The sequence below is a fragment of the Oncorhynchus mykiss genome, chromosome 8 (genome assembly GCF_057628025.1).
Source record: "Oncorhynchus mykiss isolate SJ-2025 chromosome 8, ASM5762802v1, whole genome shotgun sequence".
Taxonomy (NCBI): Eukaryota; Metazoa; Chordata; class Actinopteri; order Salmoniformes; family Salmonidae; genus Oncorhynchus; species Oncorhynchus mykiss.
The window spans coordinates 10,373,034-10,392,083 of NC_143029.1; the positions used below are offsets into that span (position 1 = coordinate 10,373,034).

The 19,050-nt window shown below is 43.0% G+C and overlaps 1 protein-coding gene and 1 long non-coding RNA gene across 4 annotated transcripts in view; one reads left to right on the plus strand and one right to left on the minus strand.

Moving 5' to 3' along the window:
- kif26aa (kinesin family member 26Aa) overlaps nt 1–19,050 on the minus strand; it is a 168,869-nt gene that overhangs the window by 59,120 nt on the left and 90,699 nt on the right. Inside the window, exon 1 of one of the 3 annotated variants that reach the window (XM_090242543.1) lies at nt 2,578–3,518. The exons of the other annotated variants lie outside the window; for them this stretch is intronic. Within the exon in view, the coding sequence (XP_090098669.1) occupies nt 2,578–2,594 (17 nt within the window). The 5' untranslated portion in view covers nt 2,595–3,518. Of the gene's footprint in view, nt 1–2,577; nt 3,519–19,050 lie in introns of those variants that run through there. 3 annotated transcript variants of the gene reach the window in all.
- LOC149981385 (uncharacterized) overlaps nt 3,409–19,050 on the plus strand; it is a 35,978-nt gene continuing 20,336 nt past the window's right edge. The window contains exon 1 of the long non-coding RNA XR_016497593.1: nt 3,409–3,866. This is a non-coding gene — a long non-coding RNA (uncharacterized LOC149981385). The remainder of the gene's footprint in view (nt 3,867–19,050) is intronic.

Here is a 19,050-nt window from a genome sequence, read left to right on the forward strand (position 1 = left end):
ACCAAAGAGACCCACCACACTATATTACCAAGAAGAGACCCACCACACTATACCACCAAAGAGACCCACCACACTATATTACCAATAAGAGACCCGTCACACTATACCACCAAAGAGACCCACCACACAATATTACCAAGAAGAGACCCACCACACTATATTACCAATAAGAGACCCATCACACTATACCACCAAAGAGACCCACCACACTATATTACCAAGAAGAGACCCACCACACTATATTACCAAGAGACCCACCCACACTATATTACCAAGAGACCCACCCACACTATATTACCAAGAGACCCACCCACACTATACTACCAGGGGCCTACTCAAAAGGGTGCAAATGTTACAGAATTTTCAGATGTAACTATATTATGTAGAATTGACATGCTTCATTAACACCTTATTTGAAAACTCCTTATTAATATTAATGATCTTGAATCCAATTTGTTCATAAAGGTGTTATGACTGGTTTCATAAAGGTGTTATGACTGGTGTCCTAAAGGTGTTATGACTGGTTTCATAAAGGTGTTATGACTGGTTTCCTAAAGGTGTTATGACTGGTTTCCTAAAGGTGTTTATGACTGGTTTCTTAAAGGTGTTATAACTGGTTTCTTAAAGGTGTTATGACTGGTTTCCTAAAGGTGTTATGGCTGATTTCATAAAGGTGTTGTGACTGGTTTCATAAAGGTGTTATGGCTGGTTTCATAATGGTGTTACGACTGGTTTCATAAAGGTGTTATGACTGGTTTCATGTGTTATGATTGCCTTATACACCCCCCCCCCCCCCCCCCATTGTAAAGTGTTACCAATGCCTCTCTGTCATGTAGGATCAAGAATCATATCAGTTCTATTCATCACGTTTCTATTTGCAACAGAGTTTCACCTCAATGATACAGAATGTCAGATAGAAATACATGTTGTAGAACAGACATGCTTCTCTGTCATGTAGAATCGACAATCATATAAGCTCTATTCGTCATGTTTCTATTTGCAACAGACTGAGAGTTTCACCTCACTGATACAGAATGTCAGATAGAAATACATGTTGTAGAACAGACATGATTCTCTGTCATGTAGGATCGAGAATCATATCAGCTCTATTCGTTACATTTTGAGATGAGAGAGCACGCAGCATGAGCCAGACTGTGGGGTGTGTCAGCAGACCAAGCAGCTCCTCGAAGGGCCTTTTTCTCATTCTGGTCTCTATTCTCTCCTCGGGAAAGTGGTTGAGTGGCCGAGGAGAATGTAAATTTGTTTAGTGGGTGAACGGAAGAGTCATCCCCACCTCGATAGCCACGTTTCATGGAGGATAGTCGTGCGTGTCCTACCTGAGTCCTTCACGGAAGAATTTTGATATCTGCCACACCCCCTTTGAAGCAATTGTTGTTTTCTCAAAGGAGAAAAGCATGCAAACATTTAAAAAAAATTATATGCTACTTATCCTTTTACTTATCTATAAAATCTCTTGTAGAACTAACAAGTGCATTTTCATCCACGTTGCTTCTTCCTCGCCACCTCTCCTCGATTACCTTTGACATTTTTCAAGATAAGGCACGATTGGATGGAGGAGAGAGAAGACAGGGGTTGAGCAAATCCAATTGAGAAAAGGCCAATGACTCAGCCACTATCAATACCACGTGTCCTCGCCCCTGTGGGATCATATGCTCCGGAGTGAAGGTTCCCTTAGGTACAGATCTAGGATCAGCTTCCCCTTTCCCAATCCTAAACCAATAGTGGGGAAAATGCTAAACTGACCCAAGATCAGGGTCTAGGGGGCAACTTCACCCTGCACCCGATCACTCAACACAGAGGTATCCCCATTGGCTAATTGAGATGTCTGTCTCAGCTACAAGCCCCTCCCTATACATGTAATTTGTCTCGAGGTAGGAGAGGTCCACTGAATCTCAGATCTAGGATTGGATTACCTTATTCTACAATTCAAACCATAACCAATTGGAGGATGAAAAATATCTGATGTTGTGTCAGCGGTTAGGGGCTAGTAACTTCTATCTACACTCCTGTTGCTCGGCTGTGTTAGCAGAGCATGGCATAAGCGAGGAGACTCACTTGGGTGGTTACACCAAGACACGCCCACCCGTTCAACCCTTCTTCCCTACTACCCTACATTGAGACGTGCTAGTCGTAAACATAGTGTAGTCAGCAAAGTACAGAGGGGTGGAATGCTTTGAGGTGGATAAGAGTTAAGAGTATGACCCCCCCCCCCCCCCCCCCCCCCCCACCCACCCAAAGAGAGAGAGTGTAGTAGGGGTCAAACTTCAGAAAGTGACCTCTCAATGATAAGTATGAAGAGGCAGGCTTAGGCCAGGGGGCTAGGCAGAGCTTTTTGAGCATAGAACGAGGGTAAAGTAAACCATTTTGGAGCGCAAAACTGCCCATCACAAAAAAATGTGAGTGTCAACATTGATAGTTTGAATTTCCCATCATTCATAATGTACTATCATAACAACATGAGACTATGAGGATGGAAATTAAATACAAAGTGAAAAAAAAACTCAATGAAATTGAAGTAAATAAGACATTCGCAAGAGACAGAACCACAGTACTCACAGTTCTCTCCAATCCATTATCTACTCTGAGTTCCTAGCCACAAATTGTAGACGTGACGATACTTGTGCTTTCTCATAATCATCACAGTATAGAGCCGGTGTATTCCATAGTCCCGACGAGCGAGGACTGTTCAGGAGGGGTGGGATAGTTTTTAATGAGGGGGGAGGAGAAATGATTACGCTCCAAACGGAGAGGGAGTTGTGGAAACCGGTGAAGTTGGAAGAGGTGGGGCTGACGCATGGCAACGGGTGTCAGTGGCGGCAAACGTGGCTGAGAGTACAGCGGTCCCGGCGAGGGGGAAGAGGGTCCGCCAAAGTTTTAGGTGATTTTAGCTGATTGAGGAAAGAGTAGAATACGGTTTGGTGCAACCTTGAGACCGATCATCTTTTTTTCGCCAATAGTCACCTTTGCGCAGTGTGATGACAATGTGCTCAGGCCAGTAAAATCCTCCCAGGTACAGAAACGCAGTCCAGAAAGTAGAAGTGCCTCCTCTCAGTTTGTTCCTGGATTACAAACGTTTTGCAGTTCTGTCATCACAGCTCTACAGACAAACATCTGGTCTTTCCCTTTTCCATTCTTTCTCCTCTGGTCTTATATTAACACCTTCCCTTTTTGTTCCCCTTCTTCGCTGCGATCTTCTTCTCCAAGTGTAAACTCCCAACACACACCTTCCAATAGCGCTCTCTCTCTATTGCGGTTTTCCTCTCCCTCTCTCGCTCCATCTAAGCACTCCTGTCTGCCTTCTCTCAATCCCTATTCACTCATTAACCACTCCCTCTTCCTCTTTTTCACCCCTCTCTCTCTCTCTCTCTCTCGCTCTGGTAACCCTTCAGTCTCCACCTCTGCAGCGCTCTCACGCCTCGCCGTTCCGCTCCTCCTCTCTCTCCTGCCAGTAAGGCACTGGGAGACGGTGCAACTCCAGGAGAGGGATGAACGGAAAAGAGGGAAAGAAACGAGAGAAAACCCACTGGGAGGTGGGGAAAGAGTACATTCCTGTTCCCGCTGTTGCTGGGAAACAATGGCAGTAGTCCAAGCGTTCCTCCTCTCTTCTCCCCTCTCTAGTCTTTCCCTCCCTCTGTCTCGCTCACCTTCCCCCCTCTCTCATGCACTCACTTGCTCACTCTTCCTCTTCAGCCCAGCCTCTTTTCCACCCCTTCCTGCAGTGTCGGTACACAGCTGCTGTGAAAACTGCTGGTGATCGTCTGCGTGCTCCTCAGACACACTGCATGAATACTTCCTGAGATGACAGAAGCCCCCTTCCCATTCTACCCGGACTTCAAAGACATTTGGTTAGTGGGTGTATGCGTGTGTTCACATGTATGTGTATGAGTATGTGTGTGCCCACATGAACTGTACTTGTGCACATGAGTGAGTGAGTGAGTGAGTGAGTGAGTGAGTGAGTGAGTGAGTGAGTGAGTGAGTGAGTGAGAGACTGAGTGAGTGAGAGACTGAGTGAGTGAGTGAGTGAGTGAGTGAGTGAGTGATGTGCTTGTATGTACCTTTTATATCTTTCAGTGTATCACTGACATAAAACAACAGATTATCAAGAGGACGATATAACATTAGGTCAGAAAGACAGGTCAGAGACAGTTAATCAGGGGTTTATATAGACAGGTTAGAGACAGTTAATCAAGGGTTTATATTGACAGGTCAGAGGTAGTTAATCAAGGGTTTATATAGACAGGTCAGAGACAGTTAATCAAGGGTTTATATAGACAGGTCAGAGACAGTTAATCAAGGGTTTATATAGAGAGGTCAGAGACAGTTAATCAAGGGTTTATATAGAGAGGTCAGAGACAGTTAATCAAGGGTTTATATAGAGAGGTCAGAGACAGTTAATCTAGGGTTTATATCAAGGATAGATTGGGTTGATGGATGGATTGGGGTGGATGGAAAGGGTTGGATGGATTGGGTTGGATGGATTGGGTTGGATGGATTGATTGGGTTGGATGGATAGATTGAGATGGATGGATGGATTGGGGTGGATGGATGGATTGGGGTGGAAGTAGAGTTCGACCGATTAAACGGAATGTCCGATTGATTAGGGCTGATTTTAAGTTTTCATAACAATCGGAAACCGGTATTTTTGGACACCGATTTGGCCGATTTATTTTTTTTTTAAATGTATTATTACTATTATTATTTTTTTTTACATCTTTATTTAATCTTTATCAGTTAAGAACACCTTCTTATTTTCAATGACGGCCTAGGAACGGTGGGTTAACTGCCTTGTTCAGGGGCAGAACGACAGATTTTTACCTTGTCAGCTCGGGGATTCAATCTTGCAACCTTACAGTTAACTAGTCCAACGCTCTAACCACCTGATTACATTGCACTCCACGAGGAGCCTGCCTGTTAACCGAATGCAGTAAGCCAAGGTAAGTTGCTAGCTAGCATTAAACTTATCTTATAAAAAACAATCAATCAATCATAATCACTAGTTAACTACACATGGTTGATGATATTACTAGTTTATCTAGCGTGTCCTGCGTTGCATATAATCTATGTGGAGCGTATTCGTGAAAAAGGACTGTCCTTGCTCCAATGTGTACCTAACCATAAACATCAATGCCTTTCTTAAAATCAATACACATATTGATACACACAACCTGCATATTTATCTAAAAGAAATCCAGGTTAGCAGGCGATATTAACCAGGTGAAATTGTGTCACTTCTCTTGCGTTCATTGCACGCAGAGTCAATGTATATGCAACAGTTTGGGCCGCCTAATTTGCCAGAATTTTACGTAATTATGACATAACATTGAAGGTTGTGCAATGTAACAGGAATATTTAGACTTATGGATGCCACCCGTTAGATAAAATACGGAACGGTTCCGTATTTCACTGAAAGAATAAACATCTTGTTTTCGAGATGATAGTTTCCGGATTCGACCATATTAATGACCTAAGGTTCATATTTCTGTGTGTTATTATGTTATAACTAAGTCTATGATTTGATAGAGCAGTTGACTGAGCAATGGTAGGCACCAGCAGGCTCGTAAGCATTCATGCAAACAGCACTTTAGTGCGTTTTGCCAGCAGCTCTTCGCTGTGCTTAAAGCATTGCGATGTTTATGACATCAAGCCTATCAACTCCCGAGATTAGGCTGGTGTAACCGATGTGAAATGGCTAGCTAGTTAACGGGGTGCGCGCTAATAGCGTTTCAAACATCACCCGCTCTGAGACTTGGAGTGGTTGTTCCCCTTGCTCTGCATTGGTAACGCTGCTTCGAGGGTGGCTGTTGTCGATGTGTTCCTGGTTCAAGCCCAGGTAGGAGCGAGGAGAGGGACGGAAGCTATACTGTTACATTGGCAATACTAAAGTGCCTATAAGAACATCCAATAGTCAAAGGTTAATGAAATACAAATGGTATAGAGAGAAATAGTCCTATAATTCCTATAATAACTACAACCTATAACGTCTTACCTGGGAATATTGAAGACTCATGTTAAAAGGAACTACCAGCTTTCATATGTTCTCATGTTCTGAGCAAGGAACTTAAACATTAGCTTTCTTACACGGCACATATTGCACTTTTACTTTCTTCTCCAACACTTTGTTTTTGCATTATTTAAACCAAATTGAATTTTTTGTATTATTATTTATTATTTGTTTCCTTATTTATTTGAGGCTAAATTGATTTTATTGATGTATTATATCAAGTTAAAATAAGTGTTCATTCAGTATTGTTGTAATTGTCATTATTACAAATAATAATGATTCATCGGTATCGGCTTTTTTTTTGGTCCTCCAAGAATCGGTATCGACATTGAAAAATCGTAATCTGTCCACCTCTAGTTGGAAGGATAGATTGGGTTGGTTGGTTGGATGGATGGATGGATGGATTGGGTTGGATGGATTGGGTTGGATGGATTGGGTTGGATGGATTGGGTTGGATGGATAGATTGGGTTGGATGGATGGATGGATGGATGGATGGATGGATTGGGTTGGATGGATGGATGGATTTGGTTGGAAGGATGGATGGATGGATTGGGTTGGATGGATAGATTGGGTTGGTTGGTTGGATGGATGGATGGATGGATTGGGTTGGATGGATTGGGTTGGATGGATAGATTGGGTTGGTTGGTTGGATGGATGGATGGATGGATTGGGTTGGATGGATTGGGTTGGATGGATGGATGGATTGGGTTGGAAGGATGGATGGATGGATTGGGTTGGATGGATAGATTGGGTTGGATGGATGGATAGGTTGGGTTGGATGGATTGGGTTGGATGGATAGATTGGGTTGGATGGATGGATTGGGTTGGATGGATGGATTGGGTTGGATGGATGGATAGGTTGGGTTGGATGGGTGGATTGGGTTGGATGGATGGATAGGTTGGATGGATGGATGGATTGGGTTGGATGGATGGATAGGTTGGATGGATGGATTGGGTTGGATGGATGGATGGGATTGGATGGATGGATGGTTGATGGTTGGATGGATGGATTGGATTGGCTTGGATGGATGGATGGATTGGGTTAGGTTGGATGGATAGATTGGGTTGAATGGATGGATGGATTGGGTTGGACGGATAGATTGGGTTGGATGGATGGATGGATTGGGTTGGATGGATTGAGTTGGATGGATGACAGTTTATAAGGATAAACCAATGCTCTTACAAAGAGCAAACAATAGCAGTAGACAGACAGAGGTTCAGGGTGTTTTGGGACACTAATATCCGCATGAGTTGATTAATCAGCATGTGGCTCAGGATTCTTAGACAATTTGATTCTTTAATAGAAATGGAAGACCAGTACTACCTCTAAAACTATGATGAGAGCACTGCGCATGCTAGACACACGGATGTAATATCACATATTTGGTCGTGAGGTAACCAGGATTCAAAGCATCTCCACCTGCACAGTTTTAAACTGAAACAGTTTACTTCAGAGCGTTAGATACGCTGTTCCAATACAATGTGTAAGCATGTCCTTGAACTTCCTTTAGTAACATAAACCATCATTATGCTAAATGTGAAAAATGAATTGCTCATAAAATGTCTTGCAGAATTACTAGAAACTGTGATCATATCAAAGCCACCATGTACTGTACGTAGTGTTGTCTTCTTTTACCTCGTCCAGCATGAGACTTGAACCATTATGACTGGTAGAAATTGCCTCAGAATGCACCCAGGAGAAGCCAGGTCCACTGGCGGTTATGTATGTCAGCCATGGACCTTGCATTTGGGAAAATATCAGTGTAAAAAGGACAATGACATTCAATAGAGTTAAAGTAGCTGCCGCTAGCCTTCTTTCCCTTTGAGTCAGTACTAATGAGGTCATTGGTCAGCATGCTAGTGCTAAAATAGAGCTCTCTATCTTGAAGCATCACCAAGGATCAAGGATCCGCACGGCACACTCACATGATTTTACATCTGTCATGTCCTTTAAGACAAAAGACGAGTTAATGGCTTCGTAGGGTATATATGGTCCTAGACATTTTTCTTGTGTCAATGGAACTCCTTTTCAACTCTGTCAAATTAGCAAGAGCAATTTGTCCACCCTGACCACAGCCACTAGCTTGTTGTCACTAGCTTTCACAATCCCCCATCAGGCTTTGGGTTTCAGCTAAATACCTTGCCAGATTCTTCCTGTTAACCACTCAGGACACTTCTATACTTCCTTCCACTCTCCCTCTCTCATGTTGTCACTTCAACAAGGGGACCAGTCAGAATAGGCAGCTGCTCGCCCAAGACTTCAGACTGACTGCTTCCTTTCTCTGCCTCTAAGGTTTGACCAATGATGGTCTATGCAGCTACAGTTGAAGTCGGAAGTTTACATACACAGCCAAATACATTTAAACTCAGTTATTCACAATTCCTGACATTTAATCCAAGTAACAATTCCCTTTCTTAGGTCAGTTAGGATCACCACTTTATTTTAAGAATGTGAAATATAGTATGTAATAGTAGAGAGAATGATTTATTTCAGCTTTTATTTCTTTCATCACATTCCCAGTGGGTCAGAAGTTTACATACATTCAATTAGTATTTGGTAGCATTGCCTTTAAATTGTTTAACTTGGGTCAAAAGTTTTGGGTAGCCTTCCACAAGCTTCCCACAATAAGTTGGGTGAATTTTGGCCCATTCCTCCTGACAGAGCTGGTGTAACTGAGTCAGGTTTGTAGGCCTCCTTGCTCGCACACACTTTTCAGTTCTGCCCACACATTTTCTATAGGATTGAGGTCAGGGCTTTGTGATGACCACTCCAATACCTTGACTTTGTTGTCCTTAAGCCATTTTGTCACAACTTTGGAAGTATGCTTGGGGTCATTGTCCATTTGGAAGACCCATTTGCGACCAAGCTTAACTTCCTGACTGATGTCTTGATATCTTGTTTCAATATATCCACATAATTTTCCTACCTCATGATGCCATCTATTTTGTGAAGTGCACCAGTCACTCCTGCAGCAAAGCACCCCCACAACATGATGCTGCCACCCCACAGTTGGGATGGTGTTCTTCTGCTTGCAAGCTTTCCCCCTTTTTCCTCTGAACATAATGATGTTCATTATGGCCCAACAGTTCTATTTTTGTTTCTTTAGACCAGAGGACAACACTGGTCCCATGGTGTTTATACTTGCGTACTATTGTTTGTACAGATGAACGTGGTACCTTCAGGCATTTGAAAATTGCTCCCAAGGAAGAACCAGACTTGTGGAGGTCTACAATTTACAAGGTCTTGGCTGATTTCTTTTGATTTTCCCATGATGTCAAGCAAAGAGGCACTGCGTTTGAAGTGGAGTCAGTAGAGTCTGTAGTTAGTAGAGTCAGTAGCATTAGTAGAGTTAGTAGAGTCAGTAGTTAGCAGAGTCAGCATAGTTTGTTGTCAGCAGAGTTAATAGAGTCAGTAGAGTTAGTAGAGTCAGTAGTTAGCAGAGTCAGTAGTCAGTAGCGTCAGTAGAGTCAGTAGTTAGTATAGTCAGCATATTTTGTAGAGTCAGTAGAGTTAATAGAGTCAGTAGAGTTAGTAGAGTCAGTAGTTAGCATAGTCAGAAGATAGTAGAGTTGGTAGAGTCAGTAGTTAATAGAGTCAGCATAGTTTGTAGTCAGCAGAGTTAATAGAGTCAGTAGAGTTAGTACAGTCAGTAGTTAGCAGAGTCAGTAGTTAGTAGAGTCAGTAGAGTTAGTAGTTAGTAGAGTCAGTAGTTAGCAGAGTCAGTAGCTCGTAGAGTTGGTAGAGTCAGTAGTTGGTAGAGTCAGTACAGTTCATAGAGTCAGTAGAGACAGTAGAGTTAGTAAAGTCAGTAGAGTTAGTAGAGTCCATAGTTAGCAGAGGGAGTAGTTAGTAGAGTTGGTAGAGTCAGTAGAGTCAGTAGTTAGCAGAGTCAGTAGAGTTAGTAGAGTCAGTAGAGTTAGTAGAGTCAGTAGAGTTAATAGAGTCAGTAGTTAGTAGAGTTGGTAGAGTCAGTAGAGTTAGTAGAGTCAGTAGTTAGCAGAGTCAGTAGTTCGTAGAGTTGGTAGAGTCAGTAGAGCTAGTAGAGTCAGTAGTTGGTAGAGTCAGTAGTTAGTAGAGTCAGTAGTTAGTAGAGTTAGTAGCGTCAGTAGAGTCAGTAGTTAGTAGAATCAGCAGAGTTTGTAGAGTCAGCAGAGTTTGTAGAGTCAGTAGAGTTAGTCGAGTCAGTAGTTAGCAGAGTCAGTAGTTAGTAGAGTTGGTAGAGTCAGTAGAGTCAGTAGTTGGTAGAGTCAGTAGAGTTCATAGAGTCAGTAGTTAGTAGAGTCAGTAGCGTTAGTAGAGTCAGTAGTTAGTATAGTCAGTAGAGGTAGTAGTCAGTAGAGTCAGTAGAGTTGGAGTCAATAGAGTCAGTACAGTTAGTAGAGTTAGTAGAGGCAGTAGTTAGTAGAGTCAGGAGAGTCAGTAGAGTCAAAAGAGCAAGTAGAGTCAGTAGAGTTAGTATAGTCAGTAGAGTCAGTAGTCAGTAGTCAGTAGAGTTAGTAGATTTAGTAGAGTCAGTAGTTAGTAGAGTCAGTAGTTAGTAGAGTTAGTAGCGTCAGTAGAGTCAAAAGAGCAAGTAGAGTCAGTAGAGTTAGTATAGTCAGTAGAGTCAGTAGTCAGTAGTTAGTAGAGTCAGTAGATTTAGTAGAGTCAGTAGTTAGCAGAGTCAGTAGAGTCAGTATTTAGTATTGTTGGTAGAGTCAGAAGAGTTAATAGCGTCAGTAGAGTCAGTAGTTAGAAGAGTTAGTAGAGCTAGTAGAGTCAGTTGAGTCAGTAGCTAGTGGAGTCAGTAGTCAGTAGTTAGTAGTCAGTAGCATTAGTAGAGTCAGTAGAGAAAGTAGAGTCAGTAGTTAGTAGAGTTGGTAGAGTCAGTAGAGTTAGTAGCGTCAGTAGTCAGTAGAGTCAGTAGAGTTAGTAGCATCAGTAGAGTCAGTTCTTAGTAGAGTCAGTAGACTTAGTAGAGTCTAGAGTTAGTAGAGGCAGTAGCTAGCAAAGTCAGTAGAGTCAGTAGTTAGTAAAGTCAGTAGTGTTAGTAGAGTCAGTAGAGTTAGTAGTCAGTAGTTCATAGAGTCAGTAGAGTTCATAGAGTCAGTAGAGTTAGAAGAGTCAGTAGTTGTTAGAGTCAGTAGAGTCAGTAGAGTTAGTAGAGTCAGTAGTTCATAGAGTCAGTAGTTGGTAGAGTCAGTAGATTTAGTAGAGTCAGTAGAGTTAGTAGAGTCAGAGTCAATAGAGTCAGTAGAGTTAGTAGAGTCAGAGTCAATAGAGTCAGTAGAGTAAGAGTCAGTCGATTCAGTAGAGTTAGTAGAGTCAGTAGTCAGTAGAGTTAGTAGTCAGTAAAGTCAGTAGTTAGTAGAGTCAGTAGAGTTAGTAGAGTCAGTAGAGTTTGTAGAGTCAATAGAGTCAGTAGAGTAAGTCAGTCGATTCAGTAGAGTCAGTAGTTAGTAGACTCAGTAGAGTCAGTAGAGTCAGTAGAGTTAGTAGTTAGTAGAGTTGGAGTCAGTAGAGTCAGAGTCAATAGAGTCACTGGAGTTAGTAGTCAGTAGTTAGCAGTCAGAAGATTCAGTAGAGTCAGTAGTTAGTAGAGTCATTAGAGTTAGTAGAGTTATTAGAGTCAGTACCTAGTGAAGTCAGTAGAGTCAGTAGTGTTAGTAGAGTCAGTAGTTTGTCGTCAGTAGAGTTAGTAGAGTTAGTAGAGTTAATAGAGTCAATAGTTAGTAGAGTTAGTAGAATCAGTAGTTAGTAGACTCAATAGAGTCAGTACAGTCAATAGGGTTAGTAAAGTCAATAGAGTCAGTAGAGTCAGTAGTTAGCAAAGTCAGTAGAGTCAGTAGTTCGTAGAGTTAGTAGAGTCAGTAGTTAGAATCAGTAGAGTAAGTAGAGTCAGTAGTCAGTAGTTAGTAGAGTTGGTAGAGTCAGTAGTTAGTAGAGTCAGTAGAGTTGGTAGAGTCAGTAGCTAGTGGAGTCAGTAGAGTTAGTAGAGTCAGTAGAGTTAGTCGAGTTAGAGTCCGTAGAGTTAGAGTCAGTAGAGTCAGTAGTTAGTAGAGTCAGTATAGTAAGTAGTTAGCAGAGTCAGTAGAGTCAGTAGTTCATAGAGTTAGTAGAGTCAGTAGAGTCAGTAGAGTCAGTAGAGTTAGAGTCAGTAGAGTTAGTACAGTCAGTAGAGTTAGAGTCAGTAGAGTTAGAGTCAGTAGAGTCAGTAGAGTTAGAGTCAGTAGAGTCAGTAGAGTTAGAGTCAGTAGAGTTAGAGTCAGTAGAGTTAGTACAGTCAGTAGAGTTAGAGTCAGTAGAGTCAGTAAAGTTAGTAGAGTCAGTAGTCAGTAGAGTCAGTACAGTCAGTAGAGTTAGAGTCAGTAGAGTTAGTACAGTCAGTAGAGTTAGAGTCAGTAGAGTTAGTACAGTCAGTAGAGTTAGAGTCAGTAGAGTCAGTTCTGGTCTTAATACACCGAAATAGACTTTTAGCAGAGGTCATATATTGTGTAAATTGCATTTCGAAAAGAGAAAAAATCCTTTCACAAACTATATTTTTAATGGAGCCATTTTTTCCTTCATTTTGATTTCTTCTTTTATGGAATTTTTTATTGTAGTACAAATATGTTCTCAATGGCAGGGTTGCACTTTCCAAATCCGAGGTTTAGAAACAGCAAAATCCTGACCAGCCAGCTCGTCTTTTCTGTCCACCATTATGTCCCTCGTGATGAAACCCATATCGTCGTCCTAGCCTTCTGGCAAACACGAGCCCCCACAGATTGACAGTCTGATGTATGCTGCGTGACATGCATGCATTACCCAGACTGTGATATATGTTCAACAGCTAGCTGGATGGAAGCCTTGAAATAACCCAGATGCCACGCGAACACGAGAGCTCTGTTGTGTCTTAAAGTTTCTGGCAGACATGGTATTGAAGTGGTTTCTCTGACCAAGGCCATAGGGGTATGGGGGACAAATGGAGACATAGAGAGGAGGGGTGTTGGATTGATGTGGGTGTCTGTTCTATTTCTCTTCCCATGCAGTGGAAGGGAGCTCCAGCTGTTGTGTCAGTTTTTGTGTCCGTCCAGGAGCTGTGCACAAACTGATTACGGTTGTGGTCGAATTAAGTAATGAAGATACATTTAATGCTGGTTGCGATCTATAGCTATGATGCTGGTTGGTTCTTAACCAATCAGGGTCACACAGAGTGTTTCTTTGTAGTCTTAAACAAATTGACTTTGAAACAAAAGTATACATCTCACACACATGGTTATGGGCTTTAAACAAATAATACACCTGTACCATGTCAGATATAGAGTTGAAATGTATTAGATTTAGAGTTTGTAGTCCAGCGTTACTTTTTATTTTCATCACAGAAGACAAATAACAAAACCGGTTGACATAGAAACACAGGATTTTTGGCGGCTTTAAAAAAAATTATGTTTCTTAATTAGGAAATTATAAAAAATCTGAATAACATTCCACCCATGAGGCCACTAGGTCATTTGCCTGCATTTGCCTGGTCAGAGTCTACGAGGTTGGACAAAGGCCTTCCATATGATATTGGGCAACTCACATACAGTACATTTATACTGACTAAACACCCACTCACATACAGTACATTTACACTGACTACACACCAACACACATAGAGTACATTTATACTGACTACACACCCACACCAACACACCCAATGACTACACACCCACACCTACACACCCACTGACTACACACCCACTCACAAACAGTGATGTGACATTAAAACTTGAAACTTAAGGTCTTCCATGCTAATGTTGAGGTGAGATCTGAAACAATGAAAGATAAAACTCTCAGAACATCCACTTCACTATGAGGAGGTTAGGAAACTGCATTGGTTTTAGTGTTGTTGTCTTGAGCTCTGTGGGAACGAGCAGCTTGACCTCTCAACAGTAACTCCATCATCCAGACAGCACAGGAAGCAGGTCACAAATCAGTGCTGGACATTTTGTGTAGATGTGTCAGAAACTGGGGCTCTCATCACCCCTCCATCCATCCCATCATTCCTCTAAAACTGTTCTGGCCTTCAGTGAAACCTCACGCGTTTCCTGAGATCCATCAAACACATCCAGATGCTTGGCCTAAACATTTCCACAAGCTTGCTCATGGTGAGTGTCGTGAGGAGTGAATGAGAGATTCCATATGTCTCCCCCCAACTGAGACGAGACAGATACTGTAGTTTTGTTGAATTATGGAGGGTCTTCTAGTATCGCCTCCTTCATGTCTCCGGTTTTGATCCCGACTGAAACTGAATACTATATGAGTCCCTTTTCATGTAAAAAAAAATATGCATATTTCCATTATCTGGGACTCCCTGCATTTCCTTTATCAGGGGGAATTAATTCATATCAAATAAGGTGTGGGCAATGAGGAAACTGACACAACCTCCTTCATCCTCTGTGTTCCAGAACCCTCTCACTCCATCCTGTTTCCTCTGTGTTCTAGATCCCTCTCATTCCCTCCTTTTTCCTCTGTATTCTAGATCCCTCCCATTCCATCCTGTTTCCTCTGTGTTCTAGATCCCTCTCATTCCCTCCTGTTTCCTCTGTATTCTAGATCCCTCCCATTCCATCCTGTTTCCTCTGTGTTCCAGAACCCTCTCATTCCCTCCTGTTTCCTCTGTATTCTAGATCCCTCCCGTTCTATCCTGTTTCCTCTGTGTTCCAGAACCCTCTAATTCCATCCTTTTCCCTCTGTATTCTAGATCCCTCCCATTCCATCCTGTTTCCTCTGTGTTCTAGATCCCTCTCATTCCCTCCCGTTTCCTCTGTATTCTAGATCCCTCCCATTCCATCCTGTTTCCTCTGTGTTCTAGATCCCTCTCATTCCCTCCTGTTTCCTCTGTATTCTAGATCCCTCCCATTCCATCCTGTTTCCTCTGTGTTCCAGAACCATCTCATTCCATCCTGTTTCTTCTGTGTTCTAGATCCCTCTCATTCCCTCCTGTTTCCTCTGTATTCTAGATCCCTCCCATTCCATCCTGTTTCCTCTGTGTTCCAGAACCCTCTCGTTCCATCCTGTTTCCTCTGTGTTCCAGAACCATCTCGTTCCCTCCTGTTTCCTCTGTGTTCTAGATCCCTCTCATTTCTCCTGTTTCCTCTGTATTCTAGATCCCTCCCATTCCCTCCTGTTTCCTCTGTGTTCTAGAACACTCCCATTCCCTCCTGTTTCCTCTGTGTTCTAGATCCCTCCCATTCTTTCATTCTTCCTCTGTGTTCTACATCCCTCCCATTCTCTCCTTCTTCCTGTGTTCTAGATCCCTCCCATTCTCTCGTTCTTCCTCTGTGTTCTAGATCCCTCCCATGCTCTTCCTCTTCCTCTGTGTTCTAGATCCTTCCCATTCTCTCCTTCTTCCTCTGTGTTCTAGATCCCTCCCATTCTCTCGTTCTTCCTCTGTGTTCTAGATCCCTCCCATGCTCTTCTTCTTCCTCTGTGTTCTAGATCCTTCCCATTCTCTCCTTCTTCCTCTGTGTTCTAGATCCCTCCCATTCTCTCGTTCTTCCTCTGGGTTCTAGATCCCTCCCATGCTCTTCTTCTTCCTCTGTGTTCTAGATCCTTCCCATTCTCTCCTTCTTCCTCTGTGTTCTAGATCCCTCCCATGCTCTTCTTCTTCCTCTGTGTTCTAGATCCCTCCCATTCTCTTCTTGTTCCTCTGTGTTCTAGATCCCTCCCATTCTCTCCTTCTTCCTCTGTGTTCTAGATCCCTCCCATTATCTCATTCTTCCTCTGTGTTCTAGATCCCTCCCATGCTCTTCTTCTTCCTCTGTGTTCTAGATCCCTCCCATTCTCTTCTTCTTCCTCTGTGTTCTAAATCCCTCACATGCTCTTCTTCTTCCTCTGTGTTCTAGATCCCTCCCATTCTTTTCTTCGTCCTCTGTGTTCTAGATCCCTCCCATTCTCTTCTTCTTCCTCTGTGTTCTAGATCCCTCCCATTCTCTTCTTCTTCCTCTGTGTTCTAGATCCCTCCCATTCTCTCATTCTTCCTCTGTGTTCTAGATCCCTCCCATTCTCTCATTCTTCCTCTGTGTTCTAGATCCCTCCCATTCTCTCATTCTTCCTCTGTGTTCTAGATCCCTCCAATGCTCTTCTTCTTCCTCTGTGTTCTAGATCCCTCCCATTCTCTCATTCTTCCTCTGTGTTCTAGATCCCTCCCATTCTCTTCTTCTTCCTCTGTGTTCTAGATCCCTCCCATTCTCTCATTCTTCCTCTGTGTTCTAGATCCCTCCAATGCTCTCATTCTTCCTCTGTGCTCTAAAACACTCCCATCCTCTCCTTCCTCTTCTGTGCTCCCTCTACCACGAACAGCACGTAACAGCTAATGTATATGATGTCAGATGCCATTGAGGGGAGAAAGGGGATTTTGACTTGTGACCTTGCCGCCATGGCATTTCAACGATAATTGCGAGAGAAGGTCTCCCGTCGGGTGTCCACAACACCTGCCAAACCCAGTATGGGCCACTGCTTGGCCCCCTGTTTAGGCCTTTGTCTTGATTCTCTGGGACAGCTGCTGTGACGTGGCGTTGTGCTATTAGGCCACCTCCCAGGGCCTAAAATGAACACGCGCCACCCACGACCCACAAAATGTGGGTAGATTTTGGTATTGGCGGGTAAGAATGTCTAATTCACCAGCCACGTTGGCGGGGGTCACACACGGGGCTCAACAGTGCAAGCATTTCATTAAAAGTAAAAAGTCAAGAATGTTAAAAAAAATGCTGCTGTAGCTGTTTCCAAAGTATTTTTGCCGTTTTGTTTCATATCTGGTAATGCACAAAGAAATAGGAATTCTAACGTTATTGCTATCCCACCTGGCTGGGGGGCTGTGTGCTGAAATATTTGTTTTTAGAAGCATCGCGCACAGGCATAAATGTTGGTCTAACTACTAAAGTGAGACTATCCTCGTGTTTATTGGATATTTACATAGTTTTGTTTACAAGTTGAGTTGTTTTTCAACGTTTGAGTTTGCTTCCACTGCTAGCGAAGAGACGTTGTCGGCCTCTACGAGACAGATTTTAACTGGAGTGGCCCCATTATCACGGTAAGCTTAAAGGGGCAGCTGAACATTTTTGTCTCATCTGTGATATTTTGGTTAAAAGGCTCAGGTCACAAAATTTTAAATGAAATAAAAATATATACCACATTCCTTCTTACCATTAATACATTCCTTGTTTTAGAAACATTACTAAGCATGATCATCCGTTTTGTTTTGTGTTTTTTTTTGTGTTTATTTAATCCCCCCCAAAATATTTGGGCTGGTAAATACATCTGAGTTGGCTGTTAGATTTAAAAATCTACATGCCACAGTGGCTGTCAAAAAAGTTAGTTTAAGGCCCTGACGCTTATTGTAAACATTCCTGAGACCCAGGAGACACGGAGGCCCTTTTGTTGCGCTGATTCAGGGATCCATTAAGGGGCTTGTGTCAAAGCGCCCGACCCCACAGCGTGGTTCCATGTCAGGGCTAGCTAGGGGCTGATTGTGGCAGGGTGGGGGCACGTTACATGGTTCTCTGAAGCAAAGTACAGTGTCAACAGTTGGCGCGTTCCCCAGGCTTCCATAGCTGTGATTGAGATGAAGCCAACCTGTTGTTCTTAGCTTTGTATGGAATTAGGAAATATGATCCAGGGTCGTTTGTTCAGCATCAATCTCGCATTAATCTAACGTTACAAGCCCACCCGTCGTTTGCATGCTTGTGGTGTGAGCCAGGAAAACTGTAGGGGAGGGAGGTACAGCTGCTGCGGGATCATACTAGCCAAACAATTAGTTAACCATTCTTTCACTGCTATTCTCATACACTCATACAATAAAATGATCTGTTCAGAATGCAGCGAGATGAATATGACTATGCCTACAAGAATCAACGGAGGTACGTAAAGATTCCGATATTCCGATATCCAGCCGACATAACATGCACAGGTTCTGTGTCGACTGCCTGTCGCCCATTCATTGCCGTTGCACTGTTCATTGTTTAGCTCATTGTCTATCCGTAACACAGGGATGAGGCTCATTACTGTAGACGTGGTTTTTTCATGCTGCTCAACCCTTCAATAGAGGTTAAAGCATTGAGGCTTTTTAAAAATGAAAAGCAGGTAATCTCTGGTGATCTTATTAGCATTCATCTATGACAGCGTGGAGTGTGAAATGAGAAAAGGCTAGGATTAGTGGGGTACCTCAGGGGGGATCTGGAGACATGGGGGGAGAATTGGAGCAAGAGGGTAGGTGTGTGTGAGCGAGAGAGAGACAGAGACAGAGAGAGAGAGATACAGAGAGAGAGTGAGAGCAAGAGAGAGAAAGAGAGAGAGATACAGAGAGAGAAAGAAAGTGAGAGCAAGAGAGCAAAAGAGAGAGAGAGAGATACAGAGAGAGAGTGAGAGCGAGAGATACAGAGAGAGAGGGCGAGAGAGAGTGAGAGCGAGAGAGAGAGAAAGAGAGAGAGAAAGAGAGAGAGAGAGAGAGAGTGAGAGCGAGAGAGAGATACAGAGAGAGAGAGGGTGAGAGAGAGAAAGAGAGAGAGATAGCGAGAGAGAGATACAGAGAGAGAGAGGGCGAGAGAGAGTGAGAGCGAGAGAGAGAGAGAGAAAGAAAGAGAGAGAGCGAGAGAGAGTGAGAGCGAGAGAGAGATACAGAGAGAGAGAGGGTGAGAGAGAGTGAGAGAGAGAGAGAAAGAGAGAGAGAGAGAAAGAGAGAGAGAGAGGGAGAGAGAGATAAGGAGAGAGAGAGAGGGGGGGGATTGACAATTCAGAACACAGAAAAGACAGAGGCAACAGAAGGGGTGAGAGAGGAGAAGTGAAGGAAAGGATAAAGAATGTATGCCAACGAAATGGATAGAAGGAAATAAATAAATAGCGAAAGAAAGAAAGAAAGGCCAGGGAGAAAGAATGGAGGCAGTAGGGAGCCCCTTTCTGGCTAGCAGCCAACCGAAAGCTCACTGAATTAAGGCAAATCATTTTCAAACTAACATGATTGCTAAAACCACTCTGGCCTTGCTAGCTCAATGCCTCAAATTCCCAGGGTTAAAGCTCTTTGCCAGC